This window comes from Citrus clementina, unplaced genomic scaffold (genome assembly GCF_000493195.1).
Source record: "Citrus clementina cultivar Clemenules unplaced genomic scaffold, Citrus_clementina_v1.0 scaffold_7, whole genome shotgun sequence".
In the NCBI taxonomy this organism is placed as follows: domain Eukaryota; kingdom Viridiplantae; phylum Streptophyta; class Magnoliopsida; order Sapindales; family Rutaceae; genus Citrus; species Citrus x clementina.
In genome coordinates, this window is record NW_006262075.1 from 10518546 (window position 1) to 10540129 (window position 21584).

Genomic DNA, 21584 nt, shown 5'->3' on the forward strand with positions numbered 1-21584 from the left:
GTAGAGATATCCATCGTTTGTGAATGTCATATGTCTGGGCATGTACTTCATAAAATTAATAATGTAATAATATAAGTCTTAAGTTATATATCTGATTGTAAATATCAGTGTAATATCTGCTCTAATAACAGTTGTAAATATATATATAATACAGTAATCTGATGTGTAATCAGTATTAAAAAAAAGATGGACTTTTTTTTTGTGTGTGCTAAGTGATTTCAGTTCATACTTGTTGTTTCAATCTGTTTGTGATGTTGCCATTTAAATTTCCAATTAACGAACTATTTTCTAGTGGTTGCTTTTTCTTAGTTTATTGATTTGTAATTTTTTAAATTTTGATCTGCCCCTCTTATCTGGTGTCACTTGTGTAGATGTTTATGCTTGCAAATAAAGAAAATTTAGGACAAAAATTGTCAGAAGTCAGTAGAGATTTCGACAGATTTATGAAAATCTCTTTTAACATATGGTTTTGACTCTCACTTCAATGCGAAAAAAAAAATCCCTCAAATGTTGTCTTCCCACAATGCATATTCCTAACTAATAATGTTAAAATTCGGAATTTAATTCTCACTTCAATGCGAAAAATAGTTGAGGGAATAATATGAAATCATCGTTATTCTCTTTACTATCACTAATGATTTTTTTGATCATTTAATGATTATAGATTGTATATCATATATTTGATGGTTCATGTAGCTTATTCCTCAATTTTAATAGGAATGATAAATTTTTATATTAGTTTCCTCCAACATTTTAAAATTTCTTCGTATATATTTTTATTAAGATTAGATAAATTTTAAGAGGGTTAAAGCACTAATATTTTAAAAAGAGTTACGAGAAGCAGGAAAAAAAAATAGTGAAAACAAAAGCAGATTTTTTTTTTCTTATTCATAGAATATATTGTATGGACATAAAAAGTTGTATTTGTATGAGTGCTAAAATCCACAAATGTAATGCTTGATAAGCTAAAACTTTATACCACTTGAGCACTAGGAGGATATTTATATTAAAAAATCATTTTTATGTTAGTTTCCTCATACATAATTTTATCAAGATTAGATAAATTTTAAGAGGGTTCAACCACTAAAAGTTTAAAAAAGATCTGAGAAGCAGGAAAAAGAATGAACGAAATACCAACATATTATTTTTTTCTTATTCATAGAATTTGTTTTATGGACATTAAAAGCTGGATTTGTATGAGTCATAAAATCCACAAATTTAATGCTTGATAAGCTAAAAATTTGCAGTGCATGAGGACTAGGTGTTTATTTATATTAAAAAATGTAAATAATTTGTTATTGTATACAAAAATAAAAATTTAAAGTAAGTTAACTTTTAGATTAATCTTCACTCAAATCCTAGTTGTTTTCCTTCCAAGAAAATGATCACACATTTGTCAAATTTATCAAGTTATTTTTGTGAGTTTCCAAAATAATAGTATTTTTTTTTTACATGTTACAATTCTACATATAGATTACAAACACTTGTAATATATAGTTGTATTTAGGGTAATTCTAATGAGGAAATTTTATCAATTCTGTTCACATAAAGATTCACTCATTTAAAAAATACACAAAACTTTCAATTCGTTTAATTTTCCACCCATTATTTCCAATTTGTATTAAATTTCCATAAAACGTTAGCCACGTTAGAATATTTAACAATTTATAGTAAACTGACCATTTTATCCTTGTGTTTCAGTTTAACACGTAAAGAAGAAGGATATTAACGCCTTATATTCATGAAAATAGAAATTGGAAAATAAGCTTGCAACCGAAGTGATTTGGATGTAAGTCCTCTTTAACAAGCCATTGAGTTCGGTTTCAAAGTCCATTTGGGAGATGCTGATAAATAGAGTGGGTTGGGCTACTAGCCCAGCTCTTCCGAGCGGACCTGAAGAATTATTTGGGTCAACTGGGTCCTCGTCAAGCCCATTAAATTTGCGGATTCATTTGGTTTTCCGACTGGACAGTTGATGACCGCCCCAACAAAAGGAAATATCAAAATTTTCTAGTTCTTGTAAGCATTTTGCGTTTGATTCTCCCAAAGATTGACACGTTCTACAAATTGTTACATCATAAAAATTAATGATTTGGACTTAATTGTTATTCGATAAATGACTACAAATTCATTATGTGTCATGACTCAATATTGATATACAATAATGATAGGGATCCGAGCATGTGCGCCAACTTAGGTATCAATATTATATGTTAATTATCTGAAAGATGAATGCCATATTAATTGAGATTCAAATATTAAAATACTTAACATTTCCTATTAACATATTAAATTTTTTGTTAATAAATCAAATACTTCGTTAATCTTAAGAGTTAATTTACATCCACACCACCCTCGCTTTTTAGGACCCAGTGTATAGACACATACATACATACATATATGTTCTTGTGCACCAACTCAACTACTTTGTCCTCTAATAGCCATACATTTGTGTCACAAGAATTTCCAGTTCCGTAGGGTCATCTTCGGCATTGTTTTGTCACACTCAATTATTTTTGTTTTTTTCTTTGTGAGATACTAGTTTATTCTTGAAAATTAGGGTTTCTGATATGGTGACAGAGAACGAAAATGACACAACAAAAAGAGATTGATTTGATTCAAGGAAGATCTTTATCAAGAAGAATGAGTAGTTTGCTTAGCCCCTTTAAACTTCCTACCGCATCTTATATTCTCATGAAAGCTATGGTCTGACTCTATAAATTTTAATTGCTATTTTTATGGGGAATATGTATTTGAGTAAGTGGTGAGATTTTGGTTCGTGTAAACATCAATCAAGCTATTAAAAGTTCTGAAGTCCTTAACCAATTTGAGATTGTGGCTATGTGATTACGAAATTGTTTGGTGGTTAATTAATTTCATTTTAGCCAATCAATTACCTTTCATTTGGGTAGTGGACACATGTCCATTTCAACTGTTGATTTTTTAAAATATTTATTTAGTAAATCTTATTTTAAAAAATATTTCAAGACATTACTATTATTAAATATGTTACAATTTTATCCTTATTTTTTTTCTTTTCTTTTTCAATAATATCCTTACAAACAATATTTTTGTCATTAATTCTTTCTTTTTTTTAAAAAAAAAAAAAAGAGTACTAACTCAACCTTTTTTTCGATTTGTAGTGCATGGTATTTTAGCAATGGTTGTGGGTTTTCATTCCCACTCTACGGAGATATGATGAAGAGTTCACTTCTGGTGGAAATGTTGTGGCTGATGAGTACTTTTTGTATGAGCCTGAGGATATGACTGGGCGTGCTCTGAGCCCCGACTTCTGTATTGTTGGCTCATGTGCCTTTGATTTAAAGAAGAGCTTCATTCTAGGCACTGCATTTTTTTTTTTAAAATAATAAAGACTTGTAGAGCCCTTACAACAATACTCTTGTCATTCAGCTTTTAAAATACTAATTCACTGTATACATTACATGATATATTAATTAATTGAATAAAAAATATTAGAAAAATACGAATACACTAGATGGTGTATATACTGAAGTATGTGTATGTACGCATACGAGCGCAGACAGGTGTAATCCAAAACAAAAGTCTGATCTAAGGTGGTGTTTGGTTGGGAGGAGAGAATGTAGGAGAGGAAAATAATTTAAATTCTCTTTTTATTTCCATTGTTTGGTTTGACAAAATGTATAAGAATTTAATTTCTATTAGAATTTAATATCTATCATAATGTAGAATTTGAATTCCATACTAAGTAGTGAATAATTTAAATTCCTCTTATATTAGAAACTAAAGTTTTCAAAATTACCCTTCAACTTTTTAACTTATTTAATGCCATTAATAATTATTATTTATAATTTTATTTTATTGATTTAATATTATAAATAGACCTCCATCGGGCCACCTTCGAAAGGTCGCCGGACCACCGCCGGACTTTGCCGAAAAATGGCCGGACCACCGTCGTCTTCGCCGGAAAGTTGCCGGATCTCCACCGGACCTCCAACGCCGGCCATCGGACTGCCATTTTATTTTATATATATATATATATTTATTACTAATATAAATAGTTTAATATTTAAGTAAGGGATAAATTTGTCTAAAGAAAAAAATTATAATTCATTTCTTTATCAAATTTTATATTAAACCAAACAACAAAATCTAATTTCTCTACTCTTCTCTATTCATTTCTTCTCCCTTCCTCTCCATTCTACTTTTTTCCTCTCCTCCCTTTTCTTCCAACTAAACATGACCTAAAAGCCTACTTTAATTAATGCGGGAGCCGCTTTAATAAATGGTAGAGAAATCAACTCACATTTTCAACTAATGGGATTGAAGATTTGAAGTTTGAGATTAGAGATTCAAGTTTTTTCGGTTAAGCTGTGCTCATTGGGGACCTTCATGAATCTATAACCATTCCTGTCAACCCTAAGGACCAAAAAAAAAAATTGTTATTATTATCGGATCCATAATTAAAACTTCAACTGCGGTTTCTGACTGGACGTCGGAAGAGTCGTGTTAACAAAAGGTTTATTTAATTAATTGATAATGTCAATTAAATCAAGCAATTAACATTGAATTTACCCTGTTGAAATTAGTGATTATGAAGAGCCAACAGCTGACTCCAATGCTAAGCTGGCATGCCACCTCAGCTGCAGTCAATTACAATCTGAGAATGTTGAAGATAAGATGGATTTGCTACGCTGGCAAAATGGATATACAGAAGATTCTCAGTACATATGCATGCAGCTGAGGCGTTTCTAGAAGTTCAATATGATTGGCTGTGTTCTTGGATTAGTTATTTTGCTCAATTACCCTGCTACCCTCTGTATTAGCTGTTTTTTGTCTTTCTTCTCTGTATATAAACAAACGTGAGCTTGTATTGTTTTTATCAAGTTTTATATCATTAATGAAAGGTTTGTGATTTGTGCTTGCTTGCCATATATAAGCAATTTCCAGTAAAGTTTAACTTGGTATCAGAGCCATAGTTTGAGCTATGGCAAGCAGCAGCAGCAATGCACAAACAAACCCAAATGATCAAGAAGAAAACTTGAATCAAAATCAAAACTCAGGGCAAAATGCCGTAAACTCAGCAGTTATTAATCAACCCCCCACACAACATATCACCAGCAACACATATATTTTCACAACTCCTATCAAGCTCACACAAAGCAATTTTATGCTCTGGAGATCACAAGTGATTTCCAGCATCAGGGCTAATGAGCTTGAAGGTTTTGTTGATGGTAGCCACACTTGCCCTCCTAGGTTTTTCACAAATCCAGGACCAAATGGAACCACCATAAACACACTTAACCATGAGTACCAAATCTGGCAAAAACAAGACCACATTTTGCTAAGTTGGTTGTTGTCTTCCTTGAGTGAGGGAGTGTTGGGCACAGTAGTTGATTGCTACACCTCATGTGAGGTCTGGACAACCCTTGCAAATCAGTTTGGTGCTAGAACTAGAGCTAGGATACTACACCTTAGAACTCAAATTCAAACAACCAAAAAGGGCTCACTCACCATTCATGACTATTACTCCAAAATGAAATCAGTGTTAAACCAACTTAGAGCTGTTGGGAATAACATGACTGATGATGACTTTGTCATGTGTGTGCTGGCTGGACTAGGTCCAGAATATGACTCGATAGTCACCAATATAAACTCCATGGCAGAAAGTCCTTCAATCTCTGAAGTGTATGGCATGCTGCTCAGCCAAGAAAATAGAACTGAGCAAAACTTGAGCTCAGGAGCTATTGAGGCCAACTACACACAAATGAGAAATGGGAGAAGAAACTGGGGTTATAATGACAGATCTGGAAACCAGTATCAACCTGGAATAGCCTTCAGAAACCCCGGCAGTGGAGTTGGAAACAACCAAGGAAGTCAAAACCCTCAAGATAAGGGAAAAGGCAAAGCTATGGCAAATGATGATAGTTCAGACTCCAAAGGACCTTGTCAAATTTGCTTCAAAATGGGGCATACAGCTGCTGAATGCTGGCACAGGTTCAAGAAGAACTTTGTGCCCCAGCCAAACAAAAGAAGGGAGACAAGAGGTGCATATGTAGCCTCAACTGATGGTCAAAGCAATGGTGCTTGGTACCTTGACAGTGGTGCCACCAACCATGTCACAAATGCACTTGGAAACATCAGCATGAACTCTGAGTATCAAGGTAATGACCAACTTGCCGTTGGAAATGGTAAGAAACTTTTCATTTCTCATATTGGCTGTTCTGTTCTACCCACCTATGATCCACACAAACACATTACACTAAAAAGCATCCTATATGTTCCTGACATCACTAAAAATCTCATCAGCATATCCAAATTATTACATGATAATGAAATTAATGTCGAGTTTTACAAATCTGTTTGTTTTGTCAAGGACAAGAAGCAAGGGAAAATCCTAATGAAAGGAGTGGCTAGAGATGGGCTGTATGAACTGCTGTGCTTACCTGCTCACTTGGGCAAAAGCAAACTTTCAAATACTACCTGTTTATCTGCATCTTCAGTGTCTGAGTCAATAAGATCCATTAGTGATCCTGTGTCCATGTTATCTTTTAGCTCAAATGGTAATGAGTCTGCTAGTGTTAGTGAGTCTAGTATAGCTGATAAGTCATGCAGCAGTATTTCAAAAGCTACAGAGGAGATTGACCTTTGGCATCTTAGATTAGGACATCCCAATGTTACTGCTTTGAAAAATACCCTGCTGTCTTGTAATCAGTTAAAGAGAAATAAAATTGTCATTCCTTCATTCTGTTGTGCTTGTCAATATGGAAAGCAATCAAAACAGCAGTTTAAGAACACTGAAACCAAAACCAAAGCAGCCTTGGAATTGATTCACACAGACCTATGGGGACCAGCACCAATCCCCTCAACCAAAGGACACATATATTACATATCTTTTGTTGATGATAAAACCAGATACACATGGGTGTTTCCTATAACAACAAAATCTCAGGCCCTTGACACATTTATCACATTCAAAAAACAAATAGAAAACCAACTGAATTTGAAGATCAAAACACTACAAACAGACATGGGGGGAGAATTTAGAATCTTTGAACCATATCTTAAAAGAGAGGGAATCACTTTAAGACACTCCTGCCCTTACCTACATGAACAAAATGGCAAAATTGAGAGGAAACATAGGCACATTGTGGAAACTGGTCTTACATTGCTGGCTCAAGCCAAAATGCCACTGAAATACTGGCAAGAAGCCTTTACACATGCTGTCTTTATCATCAACAGACTGATATCACCTGTAATAGGGAACAAAACACCTTTTGAATTGCTGTACTCCCTTAAACCAGACTACTCTCAAGTCAAGGTCTTTGGCTGTGAGTGTTTTCCCTACCTAAGACCCTATAACAGACACAAATTCGATTTTCATACCTCCAAATGTGTCTTGTTAGGAGTAAGCATTGCACATAAAGGATATGCATGCATGAGTTAGTCTGGTAGGATCTACATTTCAGCTAGTGTTAAGTTCAATGAGAGTTCATTTCCCTTCTCAAATGATCCAAACTTCAACAAAAGGGAGTCCATGAGCAAAAGAGATTTTAACACTCTTTCTGAAAGTTTTCAAGTTGTGTCATTCCCTGTAAATGACTCTCACAATCACATACAACCAGCAGCTACATTCAGCCACTCTCAAGACACTGCTGGAAGCATGGATCACACTCCAAATCTTGTTCAAGATGAAGCACAACAGACCTTGGATACTGACATTTTATCAGGTAAACACTTGTCTCACCAACCCTTATCACTCATTCCAGAAGATAGCCACAACTCATCACCAACCACAGAACCCAACACTCAAGACATTGGTAAACAAAAAATCTGTCCATCACACCCTATGACAACTAGATCCAAAGCAGGAATTTTCAAGCCAAAGCTATTTCAAACATCTGTCCAATTACAGTCTTCTCTTCCTAACAATACCCCTGAAGCTCTAAAGGAACCAAAATGGAGAAGAGCAATGGAAGATGAATATAATGCCTTGATGAAGAACAAAACCTGGACCTTAATACCTAACAGCCAAAACTGCAAGTTAGTTGGAAACAAGTGGGTGTACAGAGTCAAAGAAAATCCAGATGGCACCATCAACAAGTTCAAAGCCAGACTTGTTGCAAAGGGATTTCTATAAACACCAGGTGTTGATTTCAAAGAAACTTTTAGTCCTGTGGTTAAGGCTGCAACAATCAGAATTGTTCTGACTTTAGCTGCAAATAATGATTGGAGGCTGAGGCAAGTAGATATCAACAATGCATTCTTAAATGGTGAGTTGACAGAAACAGTATATATGCCACAGCCTGAGGGTTTTGAAGACAAAAATAAACCTAACCACATATGCAAGCTAAACAAGGCACTGTATGGACTGAGACAAGCACCTAGAGCTTGGTTTGATAAACTGAAAAGTGCCTTGCACTCTTGGAATTTTGAAAACTCCAAGTGTGATACATCATTATTTTTCAGAAAAACAAAGTCAGACATAACTATTATGCTCATCTATGTTGATGACATAATAATCACTGGCAGCAACTGTGAAGATGTTGAAGAAGTGGTAGTAAAGCTAAGCAAAACTTTTGCCTTAAAGGATCTTGGTGATCTGAACTTCTTTCTCGGGATACAAGTGACCAGAATTCATGATACCATCCAGCTCTCCCAGACAAAATATATTCAAGATCTGTTGATTAAAACAGAAATGGCAGACTGCAAAGGAATAGAAACTCCTTTCAGCACTTCTGAGAAATTGAGAAGAAATGAAGGAGCAAGATTTCATGACCCTACACTTTATAGAAGTGTCATAGGAAGCCTGCAATATGCAGTGCTTACAAGACCTGAGCTTGCCTTCTCTGTTAACAAACTCAGCCAGTACATGTCTGATCCCAGACAGCCACACTGGACAGCATGCAAAAGGATACTGAGATACCTCAAGAGCACAATAAACATGTGTTTAAGATTCAGAAAGTCAGAATATTTTGATATCACTGCCTATACTGATGTAGATTGGGCAAGTGATCCTGATGATAGGAGGTCAATCAGTGGTTACTGTGTGTATTTGGGTAACAATCTGGTAGCTTGGAGCTCAAGGAAACAAGGTGTGGTTGCTAGATCTACTGCAGAGTCTGAATACAGAGCTATGGCTCTATGTAGTGCTGAAATTACTTGGATAAGTTCATTGCTTAGTGAGCTGAAATTGAAAGTTGAAGGAGTTCCAGTGATTCTAAGTGACAGTACCAGTGCAGCAGCTATAGCTGCTAATCCTGTATATCATTCGAAAACTAAGCATTTCGAAATTGATCTCCACTTCATCAGAGACAAAGTTATGAAAGGTGAAATAGAGATAAGCTATGTTGCTAGTAAGGACCAAACTGCAGATGTTCTAACTAAGCCTCTACCACATTACAAACTCAGCCATTTCAGAAGCAAACTCAATGTCGTTGATAAGACCTTGTGTTTGAGAGAGGGTGTTGAAATTAGTGATTATGAAGAGCCAACAGCTGACTCCAATGCTAAGCTGGCATGCCACCTCAGCTGCAGTCAATTACAATATGAGAATGTTGAAGATAAGATGGATTTGCTACGCTGGCAAAATGGATATACAGAAGATTCTCAGTACATATGCATGCAGCTGAGGCGTTTTTAGAAGTTCAATATGATTGGCTGTGTTCTTGGATTAGTTATTTTGCTCAATTACCCTGCTACCCTCTGTATTAGCTGTTTTTTGTCTTTCTTCTCTGTATATAAACAAACGTGAGCTTGTATTGTTTTTATCAAGTTTTATATCATTAATGAAAGGTTTGTGATTTGTGCTTGCTTGCCATATATAAGCAATTTCCAGTAAAGTTTAACTTACCCAAACAACATGAATTTCTTTTTTTTTTTTGGGTATCTTGCAGCCATCACACTGAGGTGTGCCGACTGTGCACTTTTCTTTATCTTCGAGGACTCAAATTTTCAATAACAACGGCTATCATGTAGAAAATTAAACAACTTACAATTTTATAAGCCTAAGGTGACAAATGTTGACAAGAAGAAGATTATTTATATTTATGTTATCCTATCTCTTTATGTAATGATGTGCTAAGCATGAAATAAAATAATATGTACAACGCAGCCACCAAAGAAGTAGTAGTTGCATCTGCATCGAGACTCTAATTCATTAAAGATATATCTGCATGCATGCTTTTGCCAGCCGATTTAAGGCATCCAGTTTACAGAGTGTCGTTAGCAATACTCAATCTCTAAGCCTTACAAACTGTCACAGTTTATCATCTCTCAGTGTTTTCACTTTAGCAAGTTTGAGGCATCTCGAAGCACTAGACGTGACGAGTTGTAAAGATTTGGAAGAAATGGAGATTGACTATGCAGGAGAGGAAGTGAAAAGAATCCTAAAAACTAATGGGTTCTTTAGTCTCCAAAGAGTTTCAATAGGGCGATCCAAATTGAGGCACGTGACATGGCTTATTCTTGCTCCAAATCTCAAGGTATTTCGATGCATGACTGCCATTATTTGGAAGAAATAGTCAGCCTTGAAAAACTGGGTGGGCAGATGCAAAATCGAATCCCGTTTGCAAGGCTTGAATGTCTTAGCCTATACGGATTAGAAAAATTGAGGAGCATCTACCCAAGGGCCTTGCCCTTCCCTCATTTGAAGGAACTGAAGGTAGATTTATGCCCAGAGCTTAAGAAGCTTCCATTTGATTGCACCAGCGGACTGGAACGTAAACTTATTATCAAGGGACAAGAATGGTGGTGGAATAATCTTCAATGGGGTGATCAGGCCACTCAAAATGCGTTTCTTCCCTGTTTAAAAACCCTGTATTTTTAGTGTGGGTGCCAAGTGATTTCAGTTCATACTAGTTGTTTCAATCTGTTTGTGATGTTGCCACCTAAATTTCCAATTAACGAACTGTTTTCTAGTGGTTGCTTTTTCTTAGTTTATTGATTTGTAATTTTTTTATTTTGATCTGCCGCTCTTGTCTGGTGTCTTGTCAGAAGTGACTTCGACTGATTTTTTAAAATCTCTTTTAATTGGCCAGAGGCCTGAATGATTTGGTTCTGAGAGAGAGGCTTTTGGGGAGTGAGTCCAAAATTTTCAAAGCATGCTTTTGAAGAAGTCTTTTACGAACCAGTTTTACTAATAAACTATCTACTAGGATTGAGTTACAACTTACAAATACCAGATATCTAATTATTTTCTATTATTATGAAGCTATGTGGACCGAAATCATATTACAGTTGATTAGATTTACCGAAGTCTGTCAACAGACCTACTGAGACTTATTTTTTTGCGATTTGACAGTGTACAAGTATCCCATTTCAGTAGAAATCCACATCCATCATAAATTTAAACAACATAAATGTTGATATGTCTGAAGTAGTCCATTTTTAATTTTTCATTTCTTAATTATCAAAAATAGGCTGATATGCATAATAATATATGCGTTTTAGAAGATAAGTTGCACTGATTTTTGCAAGCTACCCTTAGACAAAAAATTTAATATGATAATATTAATCCGAGCATAAATATTGTTCTGTTAAGCTGGTTATAAGCTTAGTTTTTTTTTTTTTTCCAATTATTCTCATCACATTTCTCAATCTCTTTGTCGAAGATTGAATCAGTAAATACAATGGGAAACATTTGCTCACCCTCATACTCATAAGGTGATAAAACTATTTCCCAATATGCCTGCATTTTAAAAAGTTGTTTAATAACAGATGAAGCGGATAAGAGTGATCGTTGCTGAACAACAACAGATGAAGCGGCTGCAACACGGACAAGGATGGGTTTTAAAGAACTTATAACGGAGAAAATTGGATGGTATTGATGAATGATCATTAACACTACAAGATTTGAGGATATATAGAAAATAATTTTACAAAATTCTTCTTAGCCGTTGGATCAAATAAATGAAGTTCTTGATCAATAACATTCCAGTGTGTTTTCTCATTTCATTTACACTTTGTTGACTTGTTTGGTGATTTCCCAGTAATTTTCAAGGGTGCAAGAATTGGAAACTCAAGTAGCTGAACCGATTCAAGAAAGCTCTCAAGGAATTGAGAAATTATGATATGGAGGCTTCACATATTGGAACTAAAATTAAAAGAAAAAGGTCCAACATTATTTTTGAGCAGAAAACGAGTGAACCGAGCTCATAGTAGACTAAAAGCTAATGTTACATGAAGTTATGCAATTAGAAGAAAAATCAACCAGGTGTAAATGAAATGAGCAAGCACAATTAGCTGTCATAGTAATGGCCACGCTCAATAAATGGCACTAGCCAATATGCCAATGGACATTAAAGTCACAATCACCACCACCCAAGATAGAAACAAGGTGGTGGTGGTAGAATGTTGAGAAACCATTACCTACTGTAGACAAAAATGAAAAAAATTTCCCTCAAATGTTGTCTTCCCACAATGCATATTCCTAACTAATAATGTTAAAATTCGAATTTAATTCTCACTTCAATGCAGAAAATAGTTGAGGGAACAGTATGAAACCATCGTTATTCTCTTTAATATCACCAATGATCTTTTTGATAATTTAATGACTATAGACCACATATTGTTGAAACAAGATCAGATTTAATATCCAATCAACAATCATCAGGACCTAACTAAACTCTCTAATCACAATCTAGAAATATGGCCAAACGAATTCACACAAAAGAATCACCCAGAAACAGTAATCAAAGAACAACAAATATAAGTGGTTCGGCTGGAGACAGCCTACATCCACTAAAGAACAGAGCAGCAGTTTCTTCTTCAATGCACAACATTTTTTCTTTATATAATCTTCAATTTAGTCAATCCAATATATCCAATTCAGAATTCAGTAAGCAAATAGAATCACTCACAAAAGCTGATCAAACAAAATTCAACTACCAACATCACACTAGATAAACAACAGCTCAATAAAACAACTCATCTAATTCAAAATTCGGTGGGCAAGTAGAATTAGTCACAGAAGCTACTTAAATATACAATCACAAAAGCTACTCAAATAGAATTCAACAACCAAAATTCACTCTAAATATACTACAGCTCAGCAATCCAATTGTAGACAAATAAAATCATTCACAGAAATTACTTAAACAAAAAATTTACTCTAGATAAGCTAACAATCATCGATGAAAATAGAGCTAGATCTAGCCGAAATATCATCAATGCATGAACTTAAAATACAACAGTAATTAGAAAGCAAAGGAAAATAACGAGGATAAATTAAAAAAATATTAGTTAAGTTCTCTCACCTGTGTGGTGTAAATGAAGAAGCAATGGATCCTGTAGCAAATGAGAACAAAGAGAGGAGGTGAATTAGGCACCAATTTTTTTTCTCTATTAAATTGTAAGAATCAATTCGGCTTGGATCTTTACAATTCCAACAATAAGCTTTTTCACATTTCAAAAATAAAAACTAAATCTAGAAAGAAGGAGAAATAAATTTGAATTGAAAAAACTTACAAAAAAAAAAGGCAAGAACCAGAGAAAGTACAAGCCACGGAGAGCCCGCTCTGTAGAGAAAGCATCAATTCATCTTATTTGGAGCTCACTTTGGAGATAAACACCAATTCATCTTCGTAACAGCTCAGCCCGCTCTGTCTTCTGGAATTTGATTTTACTTGTTTTGAGAAATGAGGTAAAATGTGTTTTTCAAACAAAGAGTATTATAAGTGGACTGAGCTTTTGATATAACGAGGAATAAAGGTTGCACAAAAATTAATAAGCTTTTTGAATTTGGGCCCCGTTTTGTTTAACCCAATAAAGTCATAAGTGGGCTGTGTAAGTGACAATTGCGACGGCTTATTTTGCAGTCGCAAGAGCTGTCGCGAAAGACACTTTCTTTTGTAGTGTGGATTCATTTGGTTTTAAGGTTGGACACGGTTTATGATCCAATGATCCAATCTACCAAAGGAAATGCTGATTTTCAGGTTCGTTTTCGAGCATTTGCATTTCATCTTCTCAGATATTGAACGGGTTCAATAAATATTTACATCATAATTTTTATTTTGAAACTTACATCATAAGGTTAGTAACTTGATCTTAATGACTCCAACTTATATGCGCCACATGACCAATATTAGATACATAGATATTTGTCAAAAATGTATATTTTCAAAGTTAATAACCGTAAAGATTACGAAGGTTTGTTCGCATTAATTGAAGGACTTGAAAAAACATTACGTTCCTTCAATATATTTGGCTCAAACAATCACATAAAAAGTCCAAGTCTTATTCGGGGACACCTATCACCCAGTGATGGTACCTTCTAAGACTAAAAAATTGACTTTCCTAGTAGAAACATATAATTGAATTAATACCACCTGTCTGGTAGAGAAATTTCTATAAAAAGAATAAGTTCCATCAATTAACTAACATTGTAGTGCTCATACATTCTCATCACTTTTCTTCAATTCCTAAATAGTTGAATATTGAATTCTATACAAACTATGGGAAACGCTTGCTCAGTCTCATTCTCATGTGACGACACCATTTCTCATTGCCTAGATTGCATTGTTAGCCAAGCAGGGTATATCTGTCATTTGAAAGACAAAGCAGGGTATATCTGTCATTTGAAAGACAATCTTGCTGCCTTGCGGACGGAATTTCAAAAGTTGATTGAAGCAAGAAATGATGTGCACATAAGGGTCCTCGTAGCCGAACAAAGGCAAATGAGACGGCTGCAGCAAGTGCAGGGGTGGCTTTCCAGAGTGCAAGATGTGGAAAAAGAAGTTCCAAGACTGTTGGCAGAAATCATTGGAAAAGAGGAGGAAATTCTCTGTGGCTTCTGCTCTGGAAACTGCATCGAAAGGCACAAGTACGGGAAAAGAGTTGTCGAGTCATTGAAAAATGTGCAGAGCTTAAGAAAGGAAGGAGATTTCAAAGACGTGGCTCAAACGGTACCAGAAAACCCAGTTGATGAAAGACCTCTTCCGCCGGCAGTAGTGGGCTTCCAGTCAACTTTAGACAGAGTTTGGAGATGCCTCACGGAAGAACCTGTGGGAATTGTTGGCCTGTACGGTATGGGAGGGGTGGGTAAAACCACCCTTTTGACGCAAATCAACAACTGCTTCCTTCACACGCCCAATAATTTCGATTTTGTTATTTGGGAAGTGGTGTCCAGAAACTTGCAACTCGAAAAGATACAAGAAAGTATTGCGAAAAAGATTGGTTTGTGCAACGAGTCATGGGATGGGAAAAGCTTTCACGAGAAAGCTCAGGAAATATTCGAGATTATGAGGAGCACGAAGTTTGTGTTACTATTGGATAACATATGGGAGCTAGTTGATTTAGCCCAAGTGGGTTTACCTGTTCCAAGCCGTACAAGTGCGTCCAAGGTAGTTTTCACAACGCGCGAGTTTGAAGTTTGCGGCCAAATGGATGCTCACAAATCCTTTAAAGTGGAGTGTCTGGGATATGAAGATGCCTGGAGATTATTTGAGGAGAAAGTGGGAAGAAATATTCTAGACAGTCATCCTGATATTCCGGAGCTAGCAGAAACTGTGGCCAGAGAGTGCGGTGGTTTGCCACTTGCTCTAATCACTGTCGGCCGAGCCATGGCTTCTAAGAAGGCCCCTCGAGAGTGGGAACACGCAATAGAGGTGCTTAGGAGTTCAGCGTCTAAGTTTTCAGGTATGGAGAAAAGGGTACTTTCCCGTTTAAAGTTCAGCTATGATTTTTTGCCCAGCAATGAAACTAGATTTTGTCTCCTGTACTGTAGTCTTTTTCCCGAAGACTACAGTATTAGCATAGAGGACTTGATAGATTGTTGGATATGTGAGGGATTTTTAGATGAGTATAATGGTATTGGGGCTCGAAATCAAGGTTACTCTCTTATTCGTTGTCTTCTTCATGCATGTCTGTTGGAAGAAGAAGATGATAATCGTGTAAAAATGCATGATGTGGTTCGTGACATGGCTTTGTGGATTGCATCTACGACTGAGAAGCAGGAGGAAAGGTATTTAGTTCTTGCAGGTGTAGGATTAACTGAAACACCAAGATCTGAATTGTGGCAAGAGGTTACAAGGATGTCACTGATGCAAAACAAAATTTGGAGACTTCCGAAGTCTCCTGCATCTCCTCATCTCCTGACTTTGTTTCTTAGTTCGAATTATATATCCATGGCTAATGAAGAATTCTTTCAATCAATGGCTTCTCTTAGAGTTTTAAAGCTGTCACACACCTTGTTGCCACGGCATTTTCTTGTAGGAATTTCAAACTTGTTTTCACTTCAAAATCTTGATCTATCGGAGAGCGGTATAGAAGGATTGCCACTAGAGTTAAGGTACCTGGTTAATCTCAAATGTTTGAACTTGGAGTCTACGTATCGAATTTCTAAAATTCCGGGACAGTTGATATCGAATCTAAAGATGTTGGAAGCATTGAGAATGTTCAAATGTGATTCTTCTAAACAAAAATCGAGTAGCATTTTGTTTGGAGGCAGTTTAGTTTTGGTGGAGGAATTGGTTGGTTTGAAACATTTAAATGTGCTGACCATCACTTTACACAGTTTTGCGGCTCTTCAAAGATTGCTGACATCTCCCCGTTTACAGAGCATCGTTAGCAATACTCCATCTCTAAGCCTTACAAACTGTCGCAGTTTATCATCGCTCAGTGTTTTGACTTTAGCAAGTTTGAGGCATCTCGAAGCACTAGACATGATGGATTGTAAAGATTTGGAAGAAATGGAGATTGACTATGCAGGAGAAGTGAAAAGAATCGGAGAAACTCACGGGTTCTTTAGTCTCCACAAAGTTTCAATATGGGGATCGAAATTGAGGCACGTGACATGGCTTATTCTTGCTCCAAATCTCAAGCATATTGCGGTGACTAACTGCCGTTATTTGGAAGAAATAATCAGCCTTGATAAATTGGGTGAAATTCCATCCGAGGAGATGCAAAATCTAATCCCGTTTGCAAGGCTTGAACATCTTAGCCTGGGCGGATTAGAAAATTTGAGGAGCATCTACCCAAGGGCCTTGCCCTTCCCTCATTTGAAGGAACTGCACGTAACTTTATGTCCAAAGCTTAAGAAGCTTCCATTTGATTGCACCAGCGGACAGGAACGTAAACTTATTATCAAGGGACAAGAGGAGTGGTGGAATAATCTTCAATGGGATGATCAAGCCACTCAAAATGCCTTTCTTCCCTATTTTAAAACCAATGTTTTTTTTCCCCTTTGTGGTGAATGATTGCGTTGAGTTAATTTGTAAATTTTTCTCTCTTGCGAAATGCGAGTAAAATAAAGACATCTCTCGTCTGTGAATGTCATATATCTGGGCATGTACTTTATAAAATTAATGTAATAATATAAGTTCTAAATTATATATCTGATTGTAAATATTAGTGTAATGTCTATTCTAATAGCAATTGTAAATATCTGTGTAATACAATGATCTGATGTGTAATCAGTATTAAAAACAAAAGGACTTTTTTTTTGTGTGTGCTAAGTGATTTCAGTTCATACTTGTTTCAATCTGTTTGTGATGTTGCCATTTAAATTTCCAATTAACGAACTATTTTCTAGTGGTTGCTTTTTCTTAGTTTATTGATTTGAAATTTTTTAATTTTGATCTGCCCCTCTTATCTGGTGTCACTTGGTGTAAATGTTTATGTGTGCAAATAAAGAAAATTTAGGACAAAAATTATCAGAAGTCAGTAGAGACTTCGACAAATTTCTGAAAATCTCTTTTAACATATGGTTTTGATTCTCACTTCAATGCGAAAAAAAAAATCCCTCAAATGTTGTCTTCCCACAATGAATATTCCCAACTAATAATGTTAAAATTCGGAATTTAATTCTCACTTCAATGCAAAAAATAGTTGAGGGACTAATATGAAATCATCGATATTCTCTTTACTATCACTAATGATTTTTTTTATCATCATATATTTGATGGTTCATATAGCTTATTCCTCAATTTTAATAGGAATGATAAATTTTTATATTAGTTTCCTCCAACATTTTAAAATTTCTTCGTATATATTTTTATTAAGATTAGATCAATTTTAAGAGGGTTAAAGCACTAATATTTTAAAAAGAGTTACGAGAAGTAGGAAAAAAAAAATACTGAGTGATAAAAAGTTGTATTTGTATGAGTGATAAAATCCACAAATTTAATGCTTGATAAGCTAAAACTTTATACCACTTGAGCACTAGGAGGATATTTATATTAAAAATTCATTTTTATGTTTGTTTCCTCATACATAATTTTATCAAGATTAGATAAATTTTAAGAGGGTTCAACCACTAAAAGTTTAAAAAAGATCTGAGAAGCAGGAAAAAGAATGAACGAAATACCAACATATTATTTTTTTCTTATTCATAGAAAATGTTTTATGGACATTAAAAGCTGGATTTGTATGAGTCATAAGATCCACAAATTTAATGCTTGATAAGCTAAAATTTTGCAGTGCATGAGGATTAGGAGTTTATTTATATTAGAAAATGTAAATAATTTTTTTTGTATACAAAAAAAAAATTTAAAGTGTGTTAACTTTTAGATTAATCTTCACTCAAATCCTAGTTGTTTTCCTTCCAAGAAAATTATCACATATTGGTCAAATTTATCAAGTTATTTTTGTGAGTTTCCAAAATAATAGTTTTTTTTTTTTACATGTTACAATTCTACATATATATTACAAATACTTCCAATAGATAGTTGCATATAGGGTAATTCTAATGAGGAAATTTATCAATTCTGTTCACATAAAGATTCACTCATTTAAAAAATACACAAAACTTTCAATTCGTTTAATTTTCCACCCATTATTTCCAATTTGTATTAAATTTCCGAGAAACGTTAGCCGCTTTAGAATATTTAACAATTTATAGTAAACTGACCGTTTTATCCTTGTGTTTCAATTTAACGCTTTATATTCATGAAAAGAGAAATTGGAAAATAAGCTTGCAACAGAAGTTATTTGGATGTAAAGTCCTCTTTAACAAGCCATTGAGTTCGGTTTCGAAGTCCATTTGGGAGATGCTGACAAATAGAGTGGGTTAGGCTGCCAGCCCAGCTCTTCCCAGCGGACCTAAAGAAAGATTTGGGTCAATTGGGTCCTCGTCAAGCCCATTAAATTGGCGGATTCATTTGGTTTTCGGACTGGACAGTTGATGACGACCCCAACAAAACGAAACATCAAAATTTTCTAGTTCCTGTAAGCATTTTGCATTTGATTCTCCCAAAGATTGACACGTTCTACAAATTGTTACATCATAAAAATTAATGATTTGGACTTAATTGTTATTCGATAAATGACTACAAATTAATTATGTGTCATGACCCAATATTAATAGACAATAATGATAGGGATATGTGTGCCAACTTAGGTATCAATATTATATGTTAATTATTTGAAAGATAAATGCCATATTAATTGAGATTCAAATTGTGATTCAACTATTAAAATACTTAACATTTCCTATTAACATATTAAAATTTTTGTTAATATATCAAATACTTCGTTAATCTTAAGAGTTAATTTACATCCACACCACCCTCTCTTTTTAGGACCCAGTGTATAGACACATACATACATATATACATGTTCTTCTAACCCAACTCAACTACTTTGTCCTCTAATAGCCATACATTTGTGTCACAAGAATTTCCAGTTCCGTAGGGTCATCTTCTGCATTGTTTTGTCACACTCAATTATTTTTGTTTTTTCTTTGTGAGATACTGGTTTATTCTTGAAAATTAGCGTTTTTGATATGGTGACAAAGAACGAAAATGACACAACAAAAGTAGATTGATTTGATTCAAGGAAGATCTTTATCAAGAAGAATGAGCAGTTTGCGTAGCCCCTTTAAACTTCCTACCGAATCTCATATTCTTATGAAAGCTATGGTATGACTTTATAAATTTTAATTGCTATTTTTATGGGGAATATGTATTTGAGTAATTGTTGAGATTTTGGTTCGTGTAAACATCAATCAAGCTATTAAAATTTCTGAAGTCCTTAACCAATTTGAGATTGTGGCTATGTGATTACGAAATTGTTTGGTGGTTAATTAATTTCATTTAGCCAATCAATTACCTTTCATTTGGGTAGTGGACACATGTCCATTTCAACTGTTAATTTTTAAAAAATATTTATTTATTTTTTATATTTTAATTTAAGTATTATTTTGAAATATATCTCAAGACATTACTATTATTAAATATGTTACAATCGTATCTTTATTTCTTTTATTTCCTTTTTCAATAATATCCTTACAACAATATTCTTATTATTAATTTTTTTTTTTTAAAAAAAAAACAATACTAACTCTTATCTTTTTTCAATTTGTAGTGGATGATATTCCAATAATGGTTGTGGGTTTTCATTCCCACTCTTCGGAGATTCATTTTCAATATGATGAAGAGTTTAGTTCTAATGGAAATGTTGTGGCTGATGAGTACTTTTTGTCTGAGCCTGAGGGGTACGATTGGCCGTGCTCTGAGCCCCGACTTCAGTGTTGTTGGCTCACGTACCTTTAATGTGTATGCGTACATATAGATATACTGAAGTATGTGTATGTGCGCATACGCGCGCAGGCAAGTGTAATCCAAAATTCTGATATATAAGCCTACTTTAATTAATGCCGGAGCCGCTTCAATAAATGGTAGAGAAATCGACTCACATTTTCAACTAATGGGATTGAAGATTTGAAGTTTGAGATTAGAGATTCGAGTTTTTTCGGTTAAGCTGTGCTCATTGGGGACCTTCATGAATCTATAACCATTCCTGTCAACCCTAAGGACCAAAAAAAAAAATTGTTATATTTATCGGATCCATAATTAAAACTTCAACTGCGGTTTCTGACTGGACGTCCGAAGAGTCGTGTTAACAAAAGGTTTATTTAATGAATTGACAATGTCAATTAAATCAAGCAATTAACATGTAATTTACCCAAAGAACATGATTTTTTTTTTTTTTTTTGTGGGTATCTTGCAGCCATCACACTGAGGTGTGCCGACTGTGCACTTTTCTTTATCTTCGAGGACTCAATTTTTCAATAACAACGGCTATCATGTAGACAATTAAACAACTTACAATTTTATAAGCCTAAGGTGACAAATGTTGACAAGAAGAAGATTATATATATTTATGTTTTCCTATCTCTTTATGTAATGATGTGCTAAGCATGAAATAAAATAATATATACAACGCAGTCACCAAAGAAGTAGTAGTTGCATCTGCATCGAGACTCTAATAGATTAAAGATATATCTGCATGCATGCTTTTGCCAGCCGATTTAAGGCTTTAATAATCATCCTTTAAACTCTGTCAATTTTTGGCTGTTCTATGCATTACATAATCTTTGTTTGGACAATTACATAAGATAATCAATTAATGTGTATGTAATCTTTCTTTTCTTTTCTTTTTTAACCAAAAAAAAAAAAAAAAAGAAATCATTGTCGTTTGGTGTAAAAAGTTTGATGTCGTTTTTGGTATTTGGTAATATTAGATTTTGTTCAATATATGATGAGGGAGGCTGCGACACTTACAGCACAGCCATGTTTTTGTCGTGGTTGGTGGAAGAAATGCTCAAAATACATGGGACCATATGGTTTATTTTTAATTTCATTATTTGATCCTTTCCTTTGCAGAAA

General features: G+C 34.6%; 1 protein-coding gene and 1 long non-coding RNA gene across 2 annotated transcripts; one reads left to right on the top strand and one right to left on the bottom strand.

Moving 5' to 3' along the window:
• Window positions 1–4304: 4304 nt before the first annotated feature.
• LOC112096819 lies at window positions 4305–13650 on the bottom strand. The gene is made up of 3 exons (XR_002904655.1): window positions 13447–13650; window positions 13236–13266; window positions 4305–4398 (listed from the first exon to the last, which is right to left on the bottom strand). It is a non-coding gene; the product is annotated as an uncharacterized LOC112096819 (long non-coding RNA).
• Window positions 13651–14432: 782 nt separating this feature from the next.
• On the top strand, window positions 14433–17174 carry LOC18037612 (probable disease resistance protein At5g63020). Its single transcript, XM_024181109.1, has 2 exons — window positions 14433–14502; window positions 14533–17174. Exons 1-2 carry the CDS (start codon window positions 14433–14435, stop codon window positions 17172–17174), a joined length of 2712 nt encoding a protein of 903 aa, XP_024036877.1.
• Window positions 17175–21584: the final 4410 nt, after the last annotated feature.